This window comes from Microtus oregoni, unplaced genomic scaffold (assembly GCF_018167655.1).
Source record: "Microtus oregoni isolate MIOR12 unplaced genomic scaffold, Mior012 000000F_ref0000247, whole genome shotgun sequence".
NCBI lineage: Eukaryota > Metazoa > Chordata > Mammalia > Rodentia > Cricetidae > Microtus > Microtus oregoni.
This window is the reverse complement of record NW_024543059.1, coordinates 92,746,367-92,768,127: the sequence shown is the minus strand read 5'-3', so window position 1 is coordinate 92,768,127 and position 21,761 is coordinate 92,746,367. Positions and strand designations below refer to the sequence as shown.

General features: G+C 42.4%; 1 protein-coding gene across 1 annotated transcript in view; it reads right to left on the bottom strand.

The window, feature by feature from the left end:
- The window catches only part of Gnai3 (G protein subunit alpha i3), a 39,147-nt gene that overhangs the window by 8,254 nt on the left and 9,132 nt on the right, over positions 1–21,761 (bottom strand). Inside the window, exons 2-5 of the mRNA XM_041649558.1 lie at positions 7,755–7,797; positions 7,504–7,645; positions 2,351–2,508; positions 47–175 (exon numbers count right to left, since the gene is read on the bottom strand). Coding sequence (XP_041505492.1) covers positions 47–175; positions 2,351–2,508; positions 7,504–7,645; positions 7,755–7,797 — 472 coding nt within the window. The remainder of the gene's footprint in view (positions 1–46; positions 176–2,350; positions 2,509–7,503; positions 7,646–7,754; positions 7,798–21,761) is intronic.

The following is a 21,761-nucleotide window of genomic DNA, read 5'->3' as shown; positions in this document are numbered from 1 at the left end:
TTGGCTAATCTGTGCAACGCACAGGCAGGGAAAGGCTTTAACTTACTTGAAGTACAGCTCCTTGAAGGTGAAGTGTGTCTCCACAATGCCTGTAGTCTTCACTCTTGTCCGAAGAACATCTTGTTGAGTTGGAATGTAGTTGGTCTGGGATATTCTATCCAAATCATTTAGGTAACTAGATGAAATACACATTGGTTTTTACTTGATAAAGCCAACCATGGACACAACAGGTCAACAGACTAAACTATCTGCTTAGCAAAAAGTAGATCCTGAGACTAGCTAGGTACTAGATGTGTAAGGTCCAAGGTTCAATCCTAAGTACCAACAAACCACAAAAAAAGTAGACCCTAAAACTCACTGATGGGACAGAAGAATATTATCTCTTCGGTGTCATAGAATGAGAGGGAAAAGCAAATCTAGCAGGGGGAAATTAATAGGTTCTGCACAAAGTAACAAAAATGGCTTTAAATATGCTGTGAAGGCATATTTTAAAACCATGGCAATTTTGTTCCTGCTAAAGAAAAATTCCTGAAATCTAATATGAAATAGGTTATGTATTTATACAGAAAAAAACAAACCTACAGGTGGCACAGACCTGTAAGCCCAGACTCCAGAGTTCCAGGAAAGCTTGGGCTACATAGTAAGACCCATGAAAATAAAACACAAAAAATTAAAACACACGTTCTTGGATACTTAAATTTATGTCGGTTGCATACATAACTATTTGAGAGCTCATTAGGGAATGACATTTGAATTACAAAAATTAGAAGAACTACACTCGGTGTCTCACCAGTATATGCCTGTAAAACCAGCACTTGGCAGAGGCAAGAGGCTCCAAGTTTGAGAGCAATCAGGAAAATATACATATATACAGAAGTTTCAGGCCAGCCTGGGCTATGTAACAAGATCCTCTTTCAAAAAAGGGGCAAGAGTAGAGAGGAGACAAAAAGCTAAATCTTCATTGACTCCAGACAGAGAAGTACAAGAGCAGGCGGCACTACTGGAAGTGTGTCACCCAGCTCTTCCACAAACCAAATCAAGCTCAGATGAACAACTTTGGCGGGAGACAACTCTATACCCAACACGTAACTGGGAGTCACAGCTTACCCACTATATGACAGAAGAAGCAATTAAAAATCTACCTTTGATGACCACTGAACTACCTAAACTAGCACATAAAAACAATCCTATTTTTAAAAAGTGGACAAAAATCCTTTTACTGTATGCCAAACCGTTTCCACTATAAGAGTTAAGGAAGCTTTATAAATACCACTTAATTGCTCGTAACAATTTGTGACAGAATGAGGATGGGGAAATATAATACTAGAGAAAATACCTTAATAATCAAAAGTGCACTATCTAGTTCAGAGAGGGCTACAGATGACAAGTACTCACGAGCCCCCCCAACACACACACACACACACACACACACACACACACAACCACATTTTTAAAATACACCATGAATACAGGCCTTAAAAACATGTAGGGGCCAAAATGGGATCCCATGTAATAGTAAAATAGCAGTAGTAGTTACCAATTCTTTAAAACTAATACTCAAGAGAACTTCCTTGATGAAGAAATGATTCAACTCTATTCTCTGACATAATATTCTCATTCTACAGAAGTCTACTAGCATAGTTTGGCACAAGGTGTGAATGGTGCTGGGTTCTGTGGCGCAGGCTTGTAATCTCAGCATTTAGAAGGCTGAAGCAGAGGGATCACAAGCTCAGGCCTGCCTGGGCTATACAATGAGTTCACTGGCAACATGAGCGAGATTGTGTCTCAAAATAAAAACTAAAAAGAGGGTTGAGGATGTAGCTCACTGGAAGAGCATGCGCTAACATGCAGGAGACTTTAGTTCAATCCCTAGTACCCACCCCCACACAAAATTAAGTGGCAATCACTACTACCAGAAAGATTCGTAGTACAATAGAGAGAGTGTAAAAAGGGCTGACACACCAGACGCGGGGCTGCACACCTCTCATCCTAGCATGGTGGGCAGAGGCAGGTGGATTTCTGTGTGTTCAAGGCCAGCAGAGCTACACAGTGAGATCCTGTGTCAAATACAACAGCAAACCAGGGTGTGCGCGCATGTGAGAGAGAAGACATATCCGATTTTAGCTTCCCCTGCAGTTGGCCGTCAGTGCCTGTCCTATACACAGGGACCGACCTCTACTAGGCGTCTCCGCCTCACCTGCCTGCTGTAAAGTGAGAGCGCTGAACAAAGGATTCTATAGACTTCTGGACGTTTCTCATATTTAAATATTTCCTTAAGATAAGTACTGAACTTTCTCTAGACTCACCAAATCATTTTCTATTACAGTTTCAAGGGGAAAAAATTACTTACTATGAGGCAGAATCATTGAGCTGATATTCTCTGGATCTGCTGAAACAAGCCTGCACCCCACCATCTCGCCATAGCCGTTTAATCACGCCTGCGAGTTCAGAAGTCATGACTCCTTCTTCAGCACTGCCAGCTAGGACAAATAACTGTCTGGCATCATCCTAGGAAAACAATTAAGAGAGGGCAGATGAGTTCCCACTTCTTTAAGACTGGACGAGTGTCATGCACATATACACATACGTTAGATGTCATACCACCATCCTTCTGATGGACTCCCAATCCTCTCTCCTGATGACTCAAGAGTAATGCCTGGGTGGGAGTAGGGAATACTGGTCTGTGAGACACAGCATAAAGACAATGCAATAGATCTCCATGCTGTTAAAGTAAGCCCTGAATGAGGACTGGGAGCACGGCTAAGTGATCAAGTACATGCTATGCAAGCATGAGGACTGAGGTCGGAACCATGTAAAAGCTGAAGGCCACAGCACAAGTGAGCTACATCCTGTAACCTCAGTGCTGGGAAGCACAGAAAGAAGGATCCCTGGAGGTCACTGGCCTACCATTCTGGCCAAAATGGCATGCTCCCCATCTGGAGAGACACTGTCTCCAAACATAAGGTGGAAAATGGTAGAAGAAAACATCTGCTATCACCCTCCAGCCTCCCACACTCGATGCCCACACATATACGCACAGGTGTATATGTTCCCGAGACCTGCGGGGTATAGCTCAGTGGTAGAGCATGTGCCTACCACTACATAGAAACAAAAAGGTGTGCGCATTAAGAAGTGGAGTCTGAACATGACTCAGGGACTACGACAAAGGTTGCCTGCTCCTTCCCCTTCACTGCAGAGAGCAGACAGGAAGGAGATGATTAAGGCCAAGTAACAGGAATCAAGCCCTCAAGGAAAATGTTAGGAAATCTAGGGAACACCACCAACATTCTCCAGCAGGAGAAAAGATAGCAGCAGAGAAAGACGATCATAATGTCCTGACCTTCAGACAGGAATTTTATTAGTTTGTAAGCCTTAAAAAAGGTGGTATGAGAATTTTGATGGTTTAATTTATTTTACTCATTTCTATACACATGTAAAACTGAACACAGCAGGACAGTGGTGGCGTACATCTCTAATCCTAATACTCAGGGAGGCAGAGGTAAGTGGATCTCTAAATTCAATGTGTACAGACTGAGACAGGACAGCCAGGGTTACACAGAGAATCCCTGTTCCAAAACAACAACCAAACTGAACCCAGATCTCAAAGATTTCTCTATATAAATCTAGTTTTTACAACCTTAAAAATTCCAAGTAACTATAAAGATGAAGTTATTTTTTAATCACATAATACATAAATAGAAAGTAAAGGGAGAAGAGATTATATATGTCTTTTATTTGTTTTGTTTTTCTAGACAGTTTCTCTATGTAACAGCTCTGTTGTGGAACTCACTTTATAGACCAGGCTGGCCTTGAACTCAGAGATCTGCCTGCCTCTACCTCCTGAGTGCTGGGATTAAAGTGGTGCGCCACTACCACCTGGGATGTTTATATCAACAAAAACAAAAACTAGCAAACAAAAAGCACTGTGGAACACAGATGCAGTAAAACTGACAATTTGTACATCTACCCACAAAATCACCACACTGCACTTAAACTAACTCTGCCGAACTCTACGTCCAGATTCTGTCCGATATTCACCTGGTAATACTGTAGATCTCTGTAACAATTTTCATGCACGATCTGCACTTCCTCTCTCGCTCTCGTTTCTTTTTTCGTGTGGTGTGGGAATACTGTATATGTAGATCTCTGTAACAATTTTCATGCACGATATGCACTTCTTCTCTCGCTCTCGTTTCTTTTTTCGTGTGGTGTGGGAGTACTGTATATATATGTGTGCACACACACCCACGTATGTGCATACAGGAGAGCCAGAGGAAGGGCTCAGATGTCTCTCTCACCCTGCCTTGTTCCCGTGAGACACAGTCTCTCACGGAACCGCAAGTTCGTCATTTAGCTAGACTGGCCAGCCAACAAGCTTCCAGGATCTGCCTGTCTCTGCACCTAGTACAGGGGAAGCAGACACGGAGGACCATGCATGATTCCCTGTAACAATGGTACTAGGAGTTCCTTATGCTTACACAACAAGCACTCTTAGCCACTCAACCATCTTCTCAACCCCTCTTCTCTCTTTCAAAATAATAATGATGATGATGATAAATAAAAGAGCAAATGATTAAGAAATGTTTAAGCATTATACAAACTGTCAAACATTCTAAATAACAAGTAAGATTTTTTTTCCACGTATGGTATACTGCTTTATGTAACATCTGAAAACTACACAAGTACTGAAATTTGAGCTATACTCAAGCAGGCATACAAATAATTAAGCACATGTATTTTTTTAATACCATGTTATTCCATTTTAGTTTGTTTGTTTGAGACAGGGTTTCTCTGTAGGTTTGGAGCCTGTCCTGGAACTAGCTCTTGTAGATCAGGCTGGCCTCGAACTCACAGATCTGCCTGTTTCTGCCTCCCGAGAGCTGGGAATAAAAGTGTGTGCCACCACTGCCTGGCCTCTAAGAATGTCCTTAAGGAATATTTTCCCCTTTCTACTTAATTGCTCACCAGCCTGCTCCAGCTTCCGGAAAATAAAGCCTTCTCCGTAGGCTTACAGAGTGCCCCTCCTGACAGCAAACCTTAAACAGATACGAAAGAGAACTGTACCGTACTCGGCTCTATTTTTTTCACTCTCTTAACAACCATTAAAAACTAGAGGAATAAAAAAGATAAATACAAATATAAAGCCTTAGCTATGAGAGAAAAAGAGAAACTACGAAAGATTAAAACTTTAAAAGCTTATTTTAAAAGGACTTTGGATTAGGCTGAGCGGTCGCTGTAAAGACAGATGACTCAGGAGTCCTGGGAGGGACTATGAATGTCAGGTCTACCTGGCAACACAGGAGTATTACTGATACCAGCTGTGTCTGTGCGTGAACACAAGCATGTGTGTGGAGCAAAGGACAACCTCAGTACTGTTGCTAAGGAGCATCTGCCTTGTTTGTTTGTTTGAGGCACCGTCTCTCTTTGGCCTGTGGCTCACTGATTCGGCTAGGCTGGCTGGCCAGAGAGCCCCCAGGATCCTCCTATCTCGGTCTCCCCGGCACTAGGGTTTTAAGTTCACACCAACAACACCTGCTTTTTGTGAGTTCTGGGGATCAAACTCAGGTCGTCACAGAGAGCAAGGATTTTACTGACTGAGCTCTCTCCCCAGGCCCTGATGACATCTGATGAAGGAAGTAAATGAAAGGGAGAGGAACGGTCAAGAGAAACAGAGGTGGACAAGTGATGGAAAGAAGTACAAGCTAAAGGAGCCGTCCCCGAAACTAAGAAGACTAAATACCAGGAGAAAAGCCAAGAGAGACAGGAAAAATCAATAAACACAGTTCTGTCAGCTACAGAATACAACAAGTACTAGAGAGAAGTATCTGGATAACATGAAGGAGAGAAAAGAACACGGAAGAGCTCCAGTGCAAAGAAGAAAAGTCAACAAGAGACAAAGACTGGAAAGGGCTAAGATAGGAATAAAAACTTTACTTGAACTCTCCAATTTCCCTAAGAAGAACAGAAAACTAGCCTGCACAGAAAGACCACTGTGAATTTAAATCTAGCCTGAACCAGTGTGTAAGACACTGTCTCTAGGAACCAAAAATGCAGGCGTAGTAGTCAAGAGCATGCATGGCTCTTGCAGAGAACTGGAGTTAAGTCTCAGCACTTACATAAGTAGCTTCCAAGTGCCTGCAATTCCAGCTCCAGAAAACCAAACCCCTCTGGCCTCCAAGGGGATCCACACACATAGGGACATATCCATATCTAAACACACATAGACACATAATTTAAATAAAATTCAAAGAGAAAGAAAAGGGGGCAGAAAGCAGCCTCTGGGCTGAATGCTGTTCACTTACTCACCAAGCATTGCAGGCCCTTAGGACAATGCCCAGGAGGGAAGAAGAGGCTCTAAACTATGTCATATGACAAGAAAAGTCACTCACATTTTCCTTCCCCTCCTTTTTCGCCATTGACACTTAATCTAGGTCCTGTTCCCTTATTTCACCCCAAAGATATATCTACTCAACAACACATTGAAACCACAATGGCCCTTTTAATATGTTCCCCTTCAACTTCCCACTGACCAAACATTAGCTTGCACTTGATAAACTGAGCAGCTGGTAGGAGTCCCTAAGCTACTCGAACCATACAGTTTTGTCTTTCCAGGCAAAGCCCCCAAGTCTCCTCCACTTACTTTCCCACGGCACTTGAGTATTGTGTCATTGAACACAGCTGACATCCTCGGATGCACCCTGTACTTCTCCAGCACTCTCCTAAGACTAAGCTGGTGACAATATAAAAGGTCTCCTGTCTTCATTTTGGCCCTTTCTCCACTGGCATCAAACACCCTACTTCACAAACTGCCCTCAAAGTCTACTAAATATATTATTATTATCATTAACTGACTTAAATTCCACTTTGTGTAAAGCAATAAAGAATTATATTTGAGTAAGTAATAACCCAGAGTTCAATGTAAGATAGTGACAAAACATTTTTTTTTTTTTTTTTTTTTTTTTTTTTTTTTTGGTTTTTCGAGACAGGGTTTCTCTGTGGCTTTGGAGCCTGTCCTGGAACTAGCTCTGTAGACCAGGCTGGTCTCGAACTCACAGAGATCCGCCTGCCTCTGCCTCCCAAGTGCTGACAAAACACTTTTTGAATACCTGAAATCACTTTGAAAATTGGAGAGCTTGTGTTTATGGTCTTACAGAATTTACCCTTGACCCCTATAGCTCTGAAAGCAGGGACAACTACACAATCTGTCTTCTAGAGTCTATAGTTACTATCCTCAACTACGATAAAATAAAGCCCGTGGTACTGTGACAGAAGCAACTGAGTAGAGCCCACCGAGACCTATACTCTATCGACAGAATCCCACTCCCAGGCTCTGCTTGCAGCGGTAACTTACTATCTATTGAGTCAGACAGACAGCACATCAAAAACAAGCACACACTATTCGCACCATCTTATCTTCTTCTTGTTCCCTAAAACATGACACAAATTTGGCCTAACTGCATCTACAGAAGAGCAGCAAGTGAAGAGGAAATGAGAAATACTTACTGCTCTGGCAGCTTCCCCAAAATCAATCTTTAACCGTCCCATGGCTCTTATGATCGCAATGATGGACTGAATAGTATTGCTGTAGACAACTACTTTGTACTGTTTACATTCGTCCTCTGAATAGCCATCCTCATGAATGATTCTTCAAAAGGAAGAAAACCGCAAGTCAATACCATGAACGGAAAATGAAAACATTATGAACTTTCTATGAAGAGGGTAAATTCAGTCTTGCAGGCCCTATGTGAACTTACTTCATCTGTTTCACAATGGTACTTTTACCAGATTCTCCAGCACCTGAAAAAGAAAAATAGATTTTTAATTTCTTTGTACTCAAACAAAGGTATGGAATAATATGACTGGTAATTCTAGGTTAATGGAAAATACAGGTCCTGTGAAATTTTGTGAGCTTTCATGTTTATCAGGATAACTGTGAGTTCCTCAGTGAGAGCACTTTGCTTTCTTTACATTGGTATCATTTCTGCAAAACAGACATTACTCAAAGATAGCAACACGTATCTTTTTAGCAGCATCATAAAGTATGAAATACTCAATGAGCAAAAGAGCAATTGTGAACTTGTGGCTTACGGCCTATTCATAGTTATTAATTTTATGACTGGCCAATGGACCTGCGGAATGTTCCAGAAGTGATCCTTCCAGTCACAGAGCTAGAAAGGTTTCAAACAGCTGAACCTGTATTGCCTCTACTGTTCGTGATACAGCTAGCTCCTCTTCCGGGAAGGATTGTACCACCCTCCTTAGCTAACTGGAATCACTTAAGCTAAAGATCAAAGGTCAAGTAAACTTCCAAACCTTGACATCTGCCTGCTAGATCTTCTCTAGTCAATAATTCTTTCATCTTCCAAAATGCTCTTAAAACGCTACCACATCTCTCCAACATCAAATGCTAATTCTGACAACCCTGACCATCCTTTTTAGACAAAGGCCATCAGAGAACATTAACTCATTTTCCTACAACCAATCTACTAATCTACCTCTAGCTCCACTAACATTCTCTAGCTTCATCGACGGATGAGCTGTCTCTTCGACGTCCTCACTGCTGTGCTTATGTGTTTATCGCCTTTGCTTCCCCTCACCTGTGGCTGCTGAGACGTCCAGTATCACTGCTCTCTCCTTACTATGTCAGCCTCAGCACATAAACTGTTGAACTGCCGTTATACACACCGCCCCATCAATCTTTGACACCCCCACACACTCATTTTCCTCTAGCTACTCCTCCACTTTCCCTGGGCCTCTGAAAGATCTACCACTGTTACTCATTATGGGGGTGGGGAGGGAGCAACAACACACACAGAACATATGTGGAGGGCAGCGAGCAGCCTGCAGGAGTGAGTTCTCTCCCTCCACTGAGGGGCCCAGGACTGCAAAGCAAGCAACTCTACCTACTGAGTTGCCCCTCTTTATGTCTCTTTGTAGCAAAATTTCCCTAGTGTGTCCTCCACACTTCCAATTAAATACCTCCAATTCATCCCCATCACTACTGAAACCATTTCTCAAGGTCTCCAAGCCACTGGCATCTTTGACAAGCTGAGTGGTCATTTCTAGTCCTTATTCTGCCTTTCAAATCTGCTTTTTCCAAGTTAATCCTTGTCTTTTTCTTTACCTATACTAATGCTCTAACTTTCCTAATTTGGTGGTTTAAAGCACTATTCATGAATAAAATAAACCCCCAAAAAGTAAATGTATCAGGATGTTCTATGTACTTTGCTACCATTAACTCATTTAATCCTCACCCCTCTGTAAGGTAGACACTATTATCCTCATTTTATAATGAGATAAATGAAGCAGGAAGGGCGGGGAAATTGTCCACAGTTATATCTGGTGGCAAAATAGACATTTCCACTTAGTTTAGCTTCAAAGCTGGCATGTGCTAGATTCCCAAAGACCTTCAATCTTACTTTCCAAACTCGGCTTCAAAGTCATTACCTACCGGATATATCACAGTAGATGTCCCGTAAGCATCTCAAACTTAATGCCCAATACTGACCGAGTTACTTATTCCCCACTTCCACCTCAAACAAGCCTGTTCTTCCTTTAGTCTTTTCATCCCAGTAAAAGGCACTAACATTGAACTAACATGCTAAGGTCAAAACTGGTAAGTGACATAGAAGGAACAGTGTTAATACATGTTAAATATTACTAAAATTTTGTGTGTTTTTGTTTTGCTTTGTATGTGTAGTTTTTCAAGATAGGGTTTCTCTGTCTAATAGTTCTGGCTGTCCTGGAACTCTCTGTAGACCAGGCTAGCCTTGAACTCTGCCTGCTTCTACCTCCCGAGTGCTCAGATTAAAGGTATGCACTACTACCACCATAAAAAATTTAGTGTTAAAAATACACTGGAAACCACAGCCTACCTAATTCCTAGCAAAGCTTTTGTCAATTTTTTTTTTAATTTTTAAGCTAGGTCTAGCAGTTGGGCAGTGGTGGCATAAGCCTTTAAACCCAGCGTCTGGGAGGTAGAGACAGGTGTATCTTGTGAGTTGGAGGCCAGCCTGGACTACAAAGGGAGTTCCAAGACAGAGAAATCCTGTCTACAAAAATGAAAACAAACAACAAAAAAGATAGGATCTAGCTATGTAGCCCTGGAAGTCTGAGAATTCTATGTATAGCAAGGTAGCCTTGTACTTATAAGGATCCTCTTCTTTCTGCCACCCAATAGCCCAATGGCTGGAATCACAAGCACACAGCACTCCTGTCTGGATCATGTCGCAACACTGACTAGAGTTGTCTCGTGGCCTCTATTTACACTCAAATTACACCGTGTGGGTAATAAGGTCCAATATACTCTGCTCCCTGCCGATCTCCTCACCCTCATTTCTCGTTGTCTCCACTCTGTCCTCAACGCTCTTGTCAGGCCAGCTTCTTCGGGTTTCCTCTAACACGCAAAACTGGTTCTCACCAGGCTAGATCTGACTCACGGTTTGCACATCTGCTGTTCCATCTGATTGAAATAATTTTTTGCAAGATTTTCTTCTTCACTCACATTTCTGCTCCCTCAGAACAATTCCTGATGAAATCACCCGAAGACCTCCTCCCCACACTGTATACTCCTTCACAGCATGGATTTTCACAGCAGACTTACTTTTCTCATCTCCCCACTAAAACAAAAGCTCTGCCAGACTGTTCTTCCCTGTGTTCCCAGGGGCCCCAACTGGGCCTGATAGCAATTAGTCAAATAAATATTGAACAAATGTGCTTTTTTTTCCTTCTGGTTTTTCAACACAGGGTTTCTCTCTATAACAGCCTATCCTGGAACTCGATTTGGAGATCAGGCTGGACTTGAACTCACAGAGATCCAACTGCCTCTCCCTCCTGAGTGTTGGGATTAAAGGCCTGCACCACTATGCCCAGCACAAATGTACAATTAATATGCACGATAATGCACTAAATATTTCTTCATTTTATCAACAAAAAAACCTAAGTTAAAATAGCATTTGAAGATAAAAACCCAAAATAACTACACTCTTGCAGAATCAAGAAGTTTTTGTACGGGGCAGAGAGATGGTTTAGTGGTTAAGAAACTGCTCTTCCAAATGACGCACGTTCAATTCCCAGCACCCACATGGCAGCTCACAACTATCTGGAACTCCAGTTCAGGGGATCTGGCACCTTCATACAGACATACATACAGGCAAAACCTTAATGTACATAAAAAATGAATAAATCTTCAAAAAAACGTTATTACTACAATATTCAAGTAGCACAGTGTCTTATGACACTGTCAAAATACAAATTTCGCTATGCATACCTAGAAAAACTTTTCAGTTCTAGGGAAAAATCAGAAATGCATGCTACATGTTTTTTAAATCGTTAAATTCAGAATTCCAGACCATGTAAGCTTTAGTGTAATGAGGTACTAAATGCTCTCCTTTCAATACTGAAAATGGTATACCTATGCTCATGTCAGATTATTTTGAAAGGGATTATAAATAAATCTGTTAATAACACCACTAATATTTACCCATCTCACTAGGTTCTACTCTATGAAAGAGGATCTCCCCCCCATCTCTCTCTCTCTCTCTCTCTCTCTCTCTCTCACACACACACACACACACCTGCCTCCCTCTATGCTGTCCTACTTTTATTTCTCAAAGGTTCCCTAGAGAATGTCATTTTGGGAGCTGGAAATACAACTCAGTGGAAGGACACTTGCCTGGCATGTACAAGGCCCTGTTCATTCCCTGGGTTGCAGAAAGAAGAAAAGGAAAATGTGTGCTTTGTAGCGAGCTGCATGGAATCACACCTGATGGAGATGTATAATCAACTCCTGAGATGGCTAAGGCCTGACCTATGCTATGATCACGCAATGATTATCAGCTGCCTGTATATGCGTGAACCTATGGGCAGTGCCCACCTGGCAATCCGGGATTGGCAGCCCATGTCTACTTAAGGGCTGAGAGAGGTTTGCCCGAGGAGAGAGGAAAGACAGAGAGAGAAAGAGAGAGGAAAAAAGGAGAGAGGTCAACGGAGAGAGAGGGGAAGAGAGGAAGAGAGAGAGAGAGTGAATAAAGGTCCTGGAATAAACTACAGTGAGAAGAGCTCCGGTGGTCGCGTCATCCTTGCGGGTCGAGGGTGACCGTGACAGTGCTTGCCCTTCCTTTTATTATTACTCTGTGTATTTCTTCCCTAGTTTTTATTACGCGTTCAGTCCGTCTCATAAATGAAGGCAACTCTTATTGCCCACAGGATTTGTTTTCAGTGTATGTTACTGGGCATTTGCTATACACAAAGAGTGAATCACATTTTGTATCACAAGGCCTACTTAGCCCATTCAGCTTGTAGACTCATGCAAAGTTCCACCATTTTGTCCATCTTCCAAGTACACTCTGAAATCTGAGTCACTTGGAATCCACTCACTGTTCTAGATGTCTTACTTAGGGGGTTTCTATTGCTGTGATAAAACCTCAGGACCCAAAGCAACTTGGGAAGAAACGGGTTTATTTCATCTTACAAATCTCAGAGCACACTCCATCACTGAGGGAAGTCAGGGCAGGAAACCGAAGGCAGGAGCTGATGCAGACAAAAGCATGGAGGGGTTTTGCTTACTGGCGTGCTCCTCATGACTTGCTCAGTCTGCTTTTTTATAGAAGCCAGGACCTCCAGCTCAGGGAAGGCACCACACACAATGGGTTGAGCCCTCCCCCATGATCACTAATTAAGAAAATGTCCTGTTGGGCAGTGGGGGCACACACTAAGGAGGCAGAGGCAAGTGAATCTCTATGAGTTCGAGGTTCAAGGCCAGCTTGATCTACAGATCAAGTCCCAGGACAGTCAAGGCTACACATAAAATCCCTGTCTTAAAATCAATCAATCAATCAATCAATCAATCAATCCTACTGGCATGCCTACAGCTGGATCTTATGGAGGCATTTTCTTAATTGAAACTCCTCTTCCCAAGCTTGTAACAAGTAAGCATAAAATCAGTCAACACAGTAGCTTACTAAGGTGTAAAATAATTTTCTCTCTCCTTAAGTAATTCTCAAATTATTTAAATATCTCTTACTCTTCACGTATCTGAGCCTAATACTGTGTCTATTATATTTCTCAAAGCTCCCGCGTCTTCACCATTCCAAACAGCACCACTGCACAAATCACCAGCCAGTGACTCTCCCAGTTCTCCAGCCACCTCCTCTGACTCTGGCCTCCAGCTTCACCTGAGATACATCACTCAGGCAGCAAGCTCTCTTCCACAGCATTTCCCTCTGCGGTTTTGCCCACCATGTTCACACACTGTACTTCCCTTGCCAACTACGTATGACGTTTGGACTTCTAATTTTACCTATATTTTATCCTATATTACTTCAAAAATAGTAAGTTTAAAGGAATACTGACTTGCTATAGACTACGGCAGAGAAAAAACTACAGATTGGAGTAGGAGAAACTGAAGATGACCCTACAGACAATAAGAATGGGAACCATGGGGCTGGAGAGATGGCTCAGAGGTTAAGAGCACTGGCTGCTCTTCCAGAGGTCCTGAGTTCAATTCCCAGCAACCACATGGTGGCTCACAACCATCTGTACTGACATCTGGCACCCTCCTCTGGCATGTGGGCAGAGGCAGAATGTTGTATACATAATAAATAAATAAATCTTAAAAAAAAAAAAAGAATGGGAACCATGGAGGGGGAGATTCTAAGGGAGAGAGTTGGGAGGGTCACTCCATACATTCCCTCTTTCTTTCATCTAACTAAGGCCAGTCCACCAAAGAAGGTCCTAAATGTCCTGTGTCCTGTTCTGCTCATATGCCATGAAACAGGACGGCAGAACAGTCAACAGAAAATGCTCTGGGCAGTGCCTGGTCCACAGTACTGCTCAGTGACCGTTAGCCAGCCACTGTTTGTAAAACTGCCCTCGCTGCTGAGAATATTACCAAGTGATGTCAGGGCCTCAAAGGACTTTACTTTCTAAAAACTACTTTGATATTGATGTTGGTGCAAATTCCTAACAGAAAGGGCAGTTGTATTCAACAGTTGTCTCAAAGTAATAAAACTCTAGATGGATATGGATTCACACTTATTTAAAAAACAAACAAACATGCAAGCTAACAGCTCCAGCAAACTACAGCAATGTATGCGGCACTCTCTCCACCCCACCCTGAGGAACAAAGACTCTCTTCGTTGGGTTTGTCTGCTGTCCTGGTTGCCATCCCCTCTGGCACGCTTCACCCATCTTGGTCTCAGAACTTTTCCTCCAAGTGTCCCCACAGGTCTAAGCCATTGCAGAGGCTTTCCAGTGGTACCAGAGACACCTTTTTCTTTTAAACACTTGTTTCCATAAAGAAATCTTGAAATTTCTAGCAACTCCACGTTATAACTAGAGCACAGTTTGGGCAGCTGGGTCCCAGACTGACACCACTCGTGAACAACCTTCTAGCAGTGCCGGACCAAGACTCTCTCCTTAGACTTCTATTGACATATACATGAGCAAAAAATAAATTCTGCTTCTTTCTATCTTAATTTCCTAGCTGGTGCCACCATACAGTAATAAACTCAACGGGACAGTAAATTTCAGTGCTACTGTGCCAAGTGTGCAGCTATGTGACCTTGGGTAAGTTACCTGACTACAAAGTCTGCCTCCTTATCTATAAAGAATGAAGAGCTTTGGCCTAGATGGACTACAGTTACACTCAAAGCTAACTGATCTCTTATTCTATACAAGACTCAAATCAAAACCACAAATGCACACCATCCTAACAACTCAACAATTTAAAACAACTACCATATTACAGGTATTAGTCTATCACCAGGCCAGCGGGAAGGACCTGTGTGAGGAAGCAGAGTCACTGGACATGCCAACTCCCATGTTCATCTGGCAGAGCACTCGCGTTTACACTGCTGTACGGACGCAATAGGGGTGGGGGCTGAGGGTTGGGAGAGCACAGAGAAGGGAGGGAAGATGGGAGGCAAATGATGAATTGCTACTACCAGAGATGAGAAGAGCACAAACCATGCTACTTCCAACAGGGACAAGTGTTTTCACGGATTCTCTCCTTCTACCATGTGGGTCCTGGGAACCAAATTCAGATCACAGGTGGGCAACAAGCACCATCTTGTTGGCTTCATGACTCACTGTTTAAGATTTATGCATGTGAGCCGGGCGGTGGTGGCGCACGCCTTTAATCCCAGCACTCGGGAGGCAGAGGCAGGCGGATCTCTGTGAGTTCGAGACCAGCCTGGTCTACAAGAGCTAGTTCCAGGACAGGCTCCAAAACCACAGAGAAACCCTGTCTCGAAAAACCAAAAAAAAAAAAAAAAAAAAAAAAAAGATTTATGCATGTGAGTGTATGTCTGTGTGGGGTATGTTATATGTACGTGCACGCACAGGCCTTGAGACCAGAAGAGGACTTAAGGCCCTTCAAGCTGTGGTTACAGGTGGCTGAACCTCCTGACTGGGGTGCTAAGAACCAGACTGTGGTCTGTGTAAGAAGAAGTAAAGGCTCTTAAAGACTCAGTAATCTCAGGCCACCCTCCACTCCCCACCCCGACCTCATGATTTCTTTTTTAACAACAGTAAAAATTTAGATCAACGTTAAGAATATTTCACACAAAATGCTTTTCAACGCATTATACTTATTACAAAATCCAGTTGCTGCTTCCTTTCTCTTTCTTTTTTTTGGAGGGTGGGGGTGGGGGTGGAGACAGGGTCTCAGACTTCAATTCATGATCCTCCTACTTCGGGGGCTTGATATTGCAACTGCTTAACTCATAAAATGGTTAGAAGAGGGGGCTTGAGATTGCTCATTGGTTATGAGTGAGCACTTGCCGCCCTTGTTAAGGACCCAGGTTTGGTTCCCAACACCTATACTGACTGGGTGGATGATCACAATCATCTGGAACTCTAGCTCCAAGGGATATCCTCTTCTGACCTCCACTGGTACCTACATACATGTGGTGTACACACACACACACACACACACACACTCAAAGACACACAGATACATAAAAAAATAATAATCTTTTTCAGAAGAGGGTTGGAGAGATAGATCAGTGAGCAAAAGCACTAACACCAAGCTGAACCGGAGTTCAAGTTCCAAGACCCATGTGATGGAAGGGGAGAACAACTCCCTCAATTTGTCCTCGAACTTCCACACAGACACGCATGCACACACAAACAAATAAGCAAATTAAGGATACACACAAATAAAGGAAAGAAGGAAGGAAGGATGGAAGGAAGGAAGGAAGGATGGATGGAAGGAAAGAGGAGGGTACAATAAAAAGTGGTTGGACAGATGACTCAAAGGTTAAGAGCACAGGCTGTTCTTTCAGAGAACCCAGGTTCAATTAGCAGCACCCACATGATGGCTCACAACTGTCCGTACCTCCAGTCCAAGAGGACCTGATACCCTCTTTTGGCCTTCAAGCGTTGTATGAATGTGGTATACCTATATACATGCAGGTAAAACACATAGAGATACATCTTTTCTTAATGTCATAAGTAAACAAAAGGTTAGAAGAGTTTCGAAGGAAAAATGTCTCTGCAAACACAAAAAAACTGTTCTTCATTTCTATTTAACAAATGCCTCCTGCATGCCTGGAACTGCTGGACAGGGAGGCGTCACGTGCAACTCAGTTCTGGAATCTGGTCTGGTGGGAGACGTCAGGGGGAAGGGTTTCCTTGTGAAGCTACAATACTCCTTGGTCTAAAGTACGAACAGAGCTTTTTACCTCAGGCCTCTAAGCACCCAAGCCTCCCCAAACGCCTACTGAAGGCCATCTTCAGTCCTTGCTGAGGCCTTCGCTGATTTCTGCCAGGCACAGCAATGACTTCCAGGGTGGCTGGAAACAGTTCCTCCTGTGAGCATCAGTCCTAGTGTCTGAATTAACTCTGGCTGTTCCTCTCACCCCTCACAGCATTTCCTCTGGCTGGCTGCGCGGCTCTAAGCATCTTCCCTGCTCCTAGTCTGCCTTGGCATGAGTTGTTCATTGATTTTCTTGGTTTTGATTAGTACAATTCTGAAACCCTTTTCAGAATAACCTGAAATGTTTCCATGCTTGTTTATCTAACCAGGATTACCCTGGCCCCACAGGACACTGTAACACAAGTACTTGGCCAAATTCTTTTTAAGTAATTGAGTTTGTGCCTGTTTAGAACTCTACCAGCCCTAAACTCAAGAGTAAAATCCTTCGAAGTACAAACAGTGCCTTCTTTCTGTGGCCCATTCCTCCAAACCCAACGCACAATCTAGGGCAGAGGAGACACTGAGCAATTAGTTGTGGGATGAATGACTTAGTGTCTATGATATTTAGTGGTTGCCTAATCACTTTTGTAACTGCTACTCGCAATGGACGGACTTTCAATGTGGGCAGTTAACAGGGAGATTTCCACTCCTCTGCTCTCTTGACTCGGCCCCACACCCCCACTCCTGACTATGCTTTCAACTCTCATCCTATGACCAAAATGACAATAAATTTGGACTCAGTGCTTGCCTCACTTCCCTCTACCCTTCTCTCCTGGATCCTTCTGCACCCACTCTTGTGTTCCAATGGAATAATCGGCTACGAATCTGTCCAGCCACTGCAATTCTAACTCTTGAGGGTGTAAGCAGTCAACACTCACAAGTATCTGTCCAGTGGATGAACTAAATAAAACAGGGCAGTAAATTTGCAATTAAGGCAGAGATCATGGGTCTTTTTTTTTTTTTTTGAAAAAGTTAGCCATCATCAAAAAGACCTAAAGGATATTATGAGAAACAATTTTATAAAACATTAATGGTCATCCAATTTTTCACCAAAGTTTTAAAACCACACGTTGGAAAAAGCCTTTCCAACAAATGGTGCTTAGAAAACTGGATATCCGGGGCTGGAGAGATGGCTCAGCACTTAAGAGCATTGCCTGCTCTTCCAAACGTCCTGAGTTCAATTTCCAGCAACCACATGGTGGCTCACAACCATCTGTAATGAGGTCTTCTGGCCTGCAGGCATACACACAGACAGAACATTGTATACATAATAAATAAATAAATAAATAAATAAATATTTTTTTTAAAAAAAGAAAACTGGATATCCACATGTAAAAAACTGCAGCTCGGTCCTACTCTCCCCTGTATAAAAACCAGTTTAGAAATGGATCAGAGCCTTAAGCGAAGACCTGAACTCCAAACTGCTATCTGATAGCATAAGGACAACCCTTCAGCACCCAGGCATAAAGGACTTGGAAGGACGACAATAGCCCAGGGCTGTAAAAGTGAAAAATGGGAGAATGTTTGCCCCTGGACACCTAACAGAATATTAATATGTACAACCTATAAAGAACTCACAAAACTAAATGCCCTAAAACTGATCTATGAACATGAAAATGAGTTGGACAAACAGTTCTCAAAAGAAGAAATACAAATAGCTAATAAGTACAGTATATGAAAGATGTCTCCCTAGCCATTAGGAACATGCAAATTGATATTACATTGAGATTCACAGCCCACTCCAGTCAGAATGGCTATCATGAAGAAAACAAACAACAAAAAATGCTGGTAAGGATGTGGGGAAGAGAAGCCCTTAGACGACGCTGGTGAGATGTGAACTAGTGTGACTACCATGTAAATGAGTGTGGCATTTCTCAAACAGCTGAAAATAGAACTGCCATGGTCCAGCCCCAGCACGCCTGCATGTGTAACCAAAGGAATGTAAACCAGCACGCCAGAGGTACTTGCACTCCCTGTTTACTGCTGCGCTAGCCACAGGAAGCAGTGTGTGGAAACAGCCTAAATCCCATCAAAAGGTGAATGGATGAAGAAAACTGTATAAATTGTGCATAGATACACAATGGTGTTTTATTCTCAGCCATAAAGAATGTGAAATGACATCATCATCCAGAAAACGAATGGGACTAGAGAGCATCATGTTGAGTGCAATAAGACAGACTTGAAGGACAAATGTGTGCACGCATATGTACAGACATCGGCCACTGCCAATTTTGGGGTAGGCAGGTATCCCCAAATTCTACCATGCGTGTGTACACACATACACACATACTACCCTAATTAATATATTCCTAACAAGACAGTATGCGGTTTATTGAGTTTCACATCTTTTACCAAGAACATGGATATGATCCTACAAAAACCATAAAACATAATACTACTCAAAGCTCAGAGGGTAAAGCACTTGTCTAGCCAAGCAAGGTCTTGGGCTTTTGATTACCAGCACTGTAAGTCAAATAAAGCCAATCAATAAATAAAAATAAAAGGGACTGGGGATGTAGTTCAGTCGGTACAGTGCTTGCCTATCAGGCAAAGCCCTGAGTTTAATCCCTGGTATTGTATAAACTGGGTATGGCAGCACATATTTATAAACCTAGCGCTTGGGAGGTCAAGGATCAGGAGTCCAACGTCATCTTCAGCGACACAGGAAATCCAAGGCCAGCCTGGGATACTTACAGACACACACACAGGGAATAAAGCAGATTTTTTAAAAATAGAAAGGTCAATTAACTTATACCCATAAATCACTGAAGGAAGACACTGGTCGACTAGGGATTTGGGTTTAAAAAAAATAGCTCAGCAGGGCAGTGGTGGCGCATGCCTTTAATCCCAGCACTCGGGAGGCAGAGGCAGGCGGATCTCTGGGAGTTCGAGGCCAGCCTGGTCTACAAGAGCTAGTTCCAGGACAGGTTCCAAAACCACAGAGAAACCCTGTCTCGAAAAAAATAAAAAAAATAAATTAAAAAAAAATAGCTCACTCAGCTCTCCAAACATTACCAAAATGTCATCACTTAACATTTTGCACAACTATGTACAACACGACCAGTGCTGGTGACTGCCGGGTAAGTGTAGACTGTGCCTTGGTTCCTCACCTCTGCAGAACATAAGAATGTTTGGGAAGCAGTCACTTGTGAGCAAGGAGCCAGATTATGCTGACAGCTTCATAGTTCTAATTCTGCCATGGTGAGTAAGTTTCCTTTTTCTTCTTTGAAAGCAAGGCAACAAAAACCCATTTTGGTGCTAAATTATATGGTATTTATATACACCATGACATAAAACTATTTTTTATTTGGGAGTAAAGGAAATAGAAATCCCACAAACTATAATGTATCAGCAGTCCAAAGATCTCATTTTAATTCATAAAATAATTCTTCATTATAGTTGAAAATGTTCTCCAAGGCTAATAGCAATGCTAAACTCATTCATTAAACCCATTTATTTTAAAATGTTAGAATCGTATCCTATGTCAGAACCTCAAATAATGATGGCAGCAAAGCACTTCTCCATTCTTACTTAACCAAATGTACATACCATACTCTAAAGAGTCATTGACATTAAAACATTAGAAAATGAGTAAAGGCCTACAAAATCAAAGTCTTCGATTTCAATTTCTTTTACCATATAAACACTTGCAAAGTTCAAAGAAATCTGGGTTTCATACACAAATTTACTACATCTGTTTTATCTTTTGTGACAATATTAATTGTGGTGGCACCTCCAGAAAAAAAGTTGGTAGTAAGAACAATGCAAAGTCTCTAGACCCTGAGAAACATATGCATTTGTGTGTACAATAAAACAGAGCTTAAAATAGCTACTAAAAATTTCAATGAAGGATCGGCAAAATGGCTCAGCAGGTAAAAGCACACACTGTGCTGGGGACCCGAGTTGGATCCCTGGCACCCAGATGGAAAAGAGACCTGTGACTTCCACAGGTGCACTACAAACACCTGCATTCAAATTCTCCCTGTCACTCACCTCAACACAATTATAAATGTTAAATATTTTTAATGTTTCAAATATCGGCTGGAGAGATGGTCCAGGGTCAAGGAGCACTTGCTGCTCTTGCAGGTCAGAGTTTGGCTTTCACTACCCATGTTGGGCATCACAACTGCCTTTAACACCTGCATTAAGCATGCGTGTGTGCACACTCATAATTTAAAAAAAATAGGGGCTGGAGAGATGGCTCAGCGGTTAAGAGCATTGCCTGCTCTTCCAAAGGTCCTGAGATCAATTCCCAGCGACCACATGGTGGCTCACAACCATCTGTAATGAGGTCTGGTGCCCTCTTCTGGCCTTCAGGCACACACACAGAAAGAATATTGCATACATAATAAATAAATAAATATTAAAAAAAAATAAACCTTAAAATGTTTCAATTAAAGCGAGCTGTGGTGGTACACTGCTGTGATCCCAGCACCTGGATGGCAAAGACAGGAAGATCATCTCCTGCATCCTGTTCTATACCAGTCGTCAAGTCAAATCAATCTGCCTGCTCACTCGTGTCTGGTGCCTTTGCGCACTTTTAGAGCTGGTGGGCACTTCAATGGTAGAATAATCCCTAGTATGGGCTCCATCTCCAGCACCACAAACCACATCAAAAGGAGTTCCTGTATCTCTTTCAAAGACCATCTCAAATATCATGTCTCCTAGAACTTCCTTTCCAAACCAACTCCTATAATCAAATGCATTCCACACATCACCACTGGGAAGCTGAAACAGGAGGATTACAAGTTCAAGGCCACCCTGGCTACATAAATGTGCCAAAATTTTTTTTTAAAGGAGAATGAAGGAAGAACCTTCGTCTATGAAAAGACAATCAGAAATGCATAATCATAAATAATACATGAGTCTCCTGCTAGACAGTACAATATCGGAAACCACAGAGCTCAAGAAAGCCTTAATTAAATACAGTGTAGCGTGCTAGATTGACCCTAGCCAGAAAAAGAACATTAGTGGAAAAGCTGGCAAAATTTAAATACTGTACTAAAGTTAACATTTATATAACAGCATTAATATCTTGGTGACAATAAATTTACCATGGTGA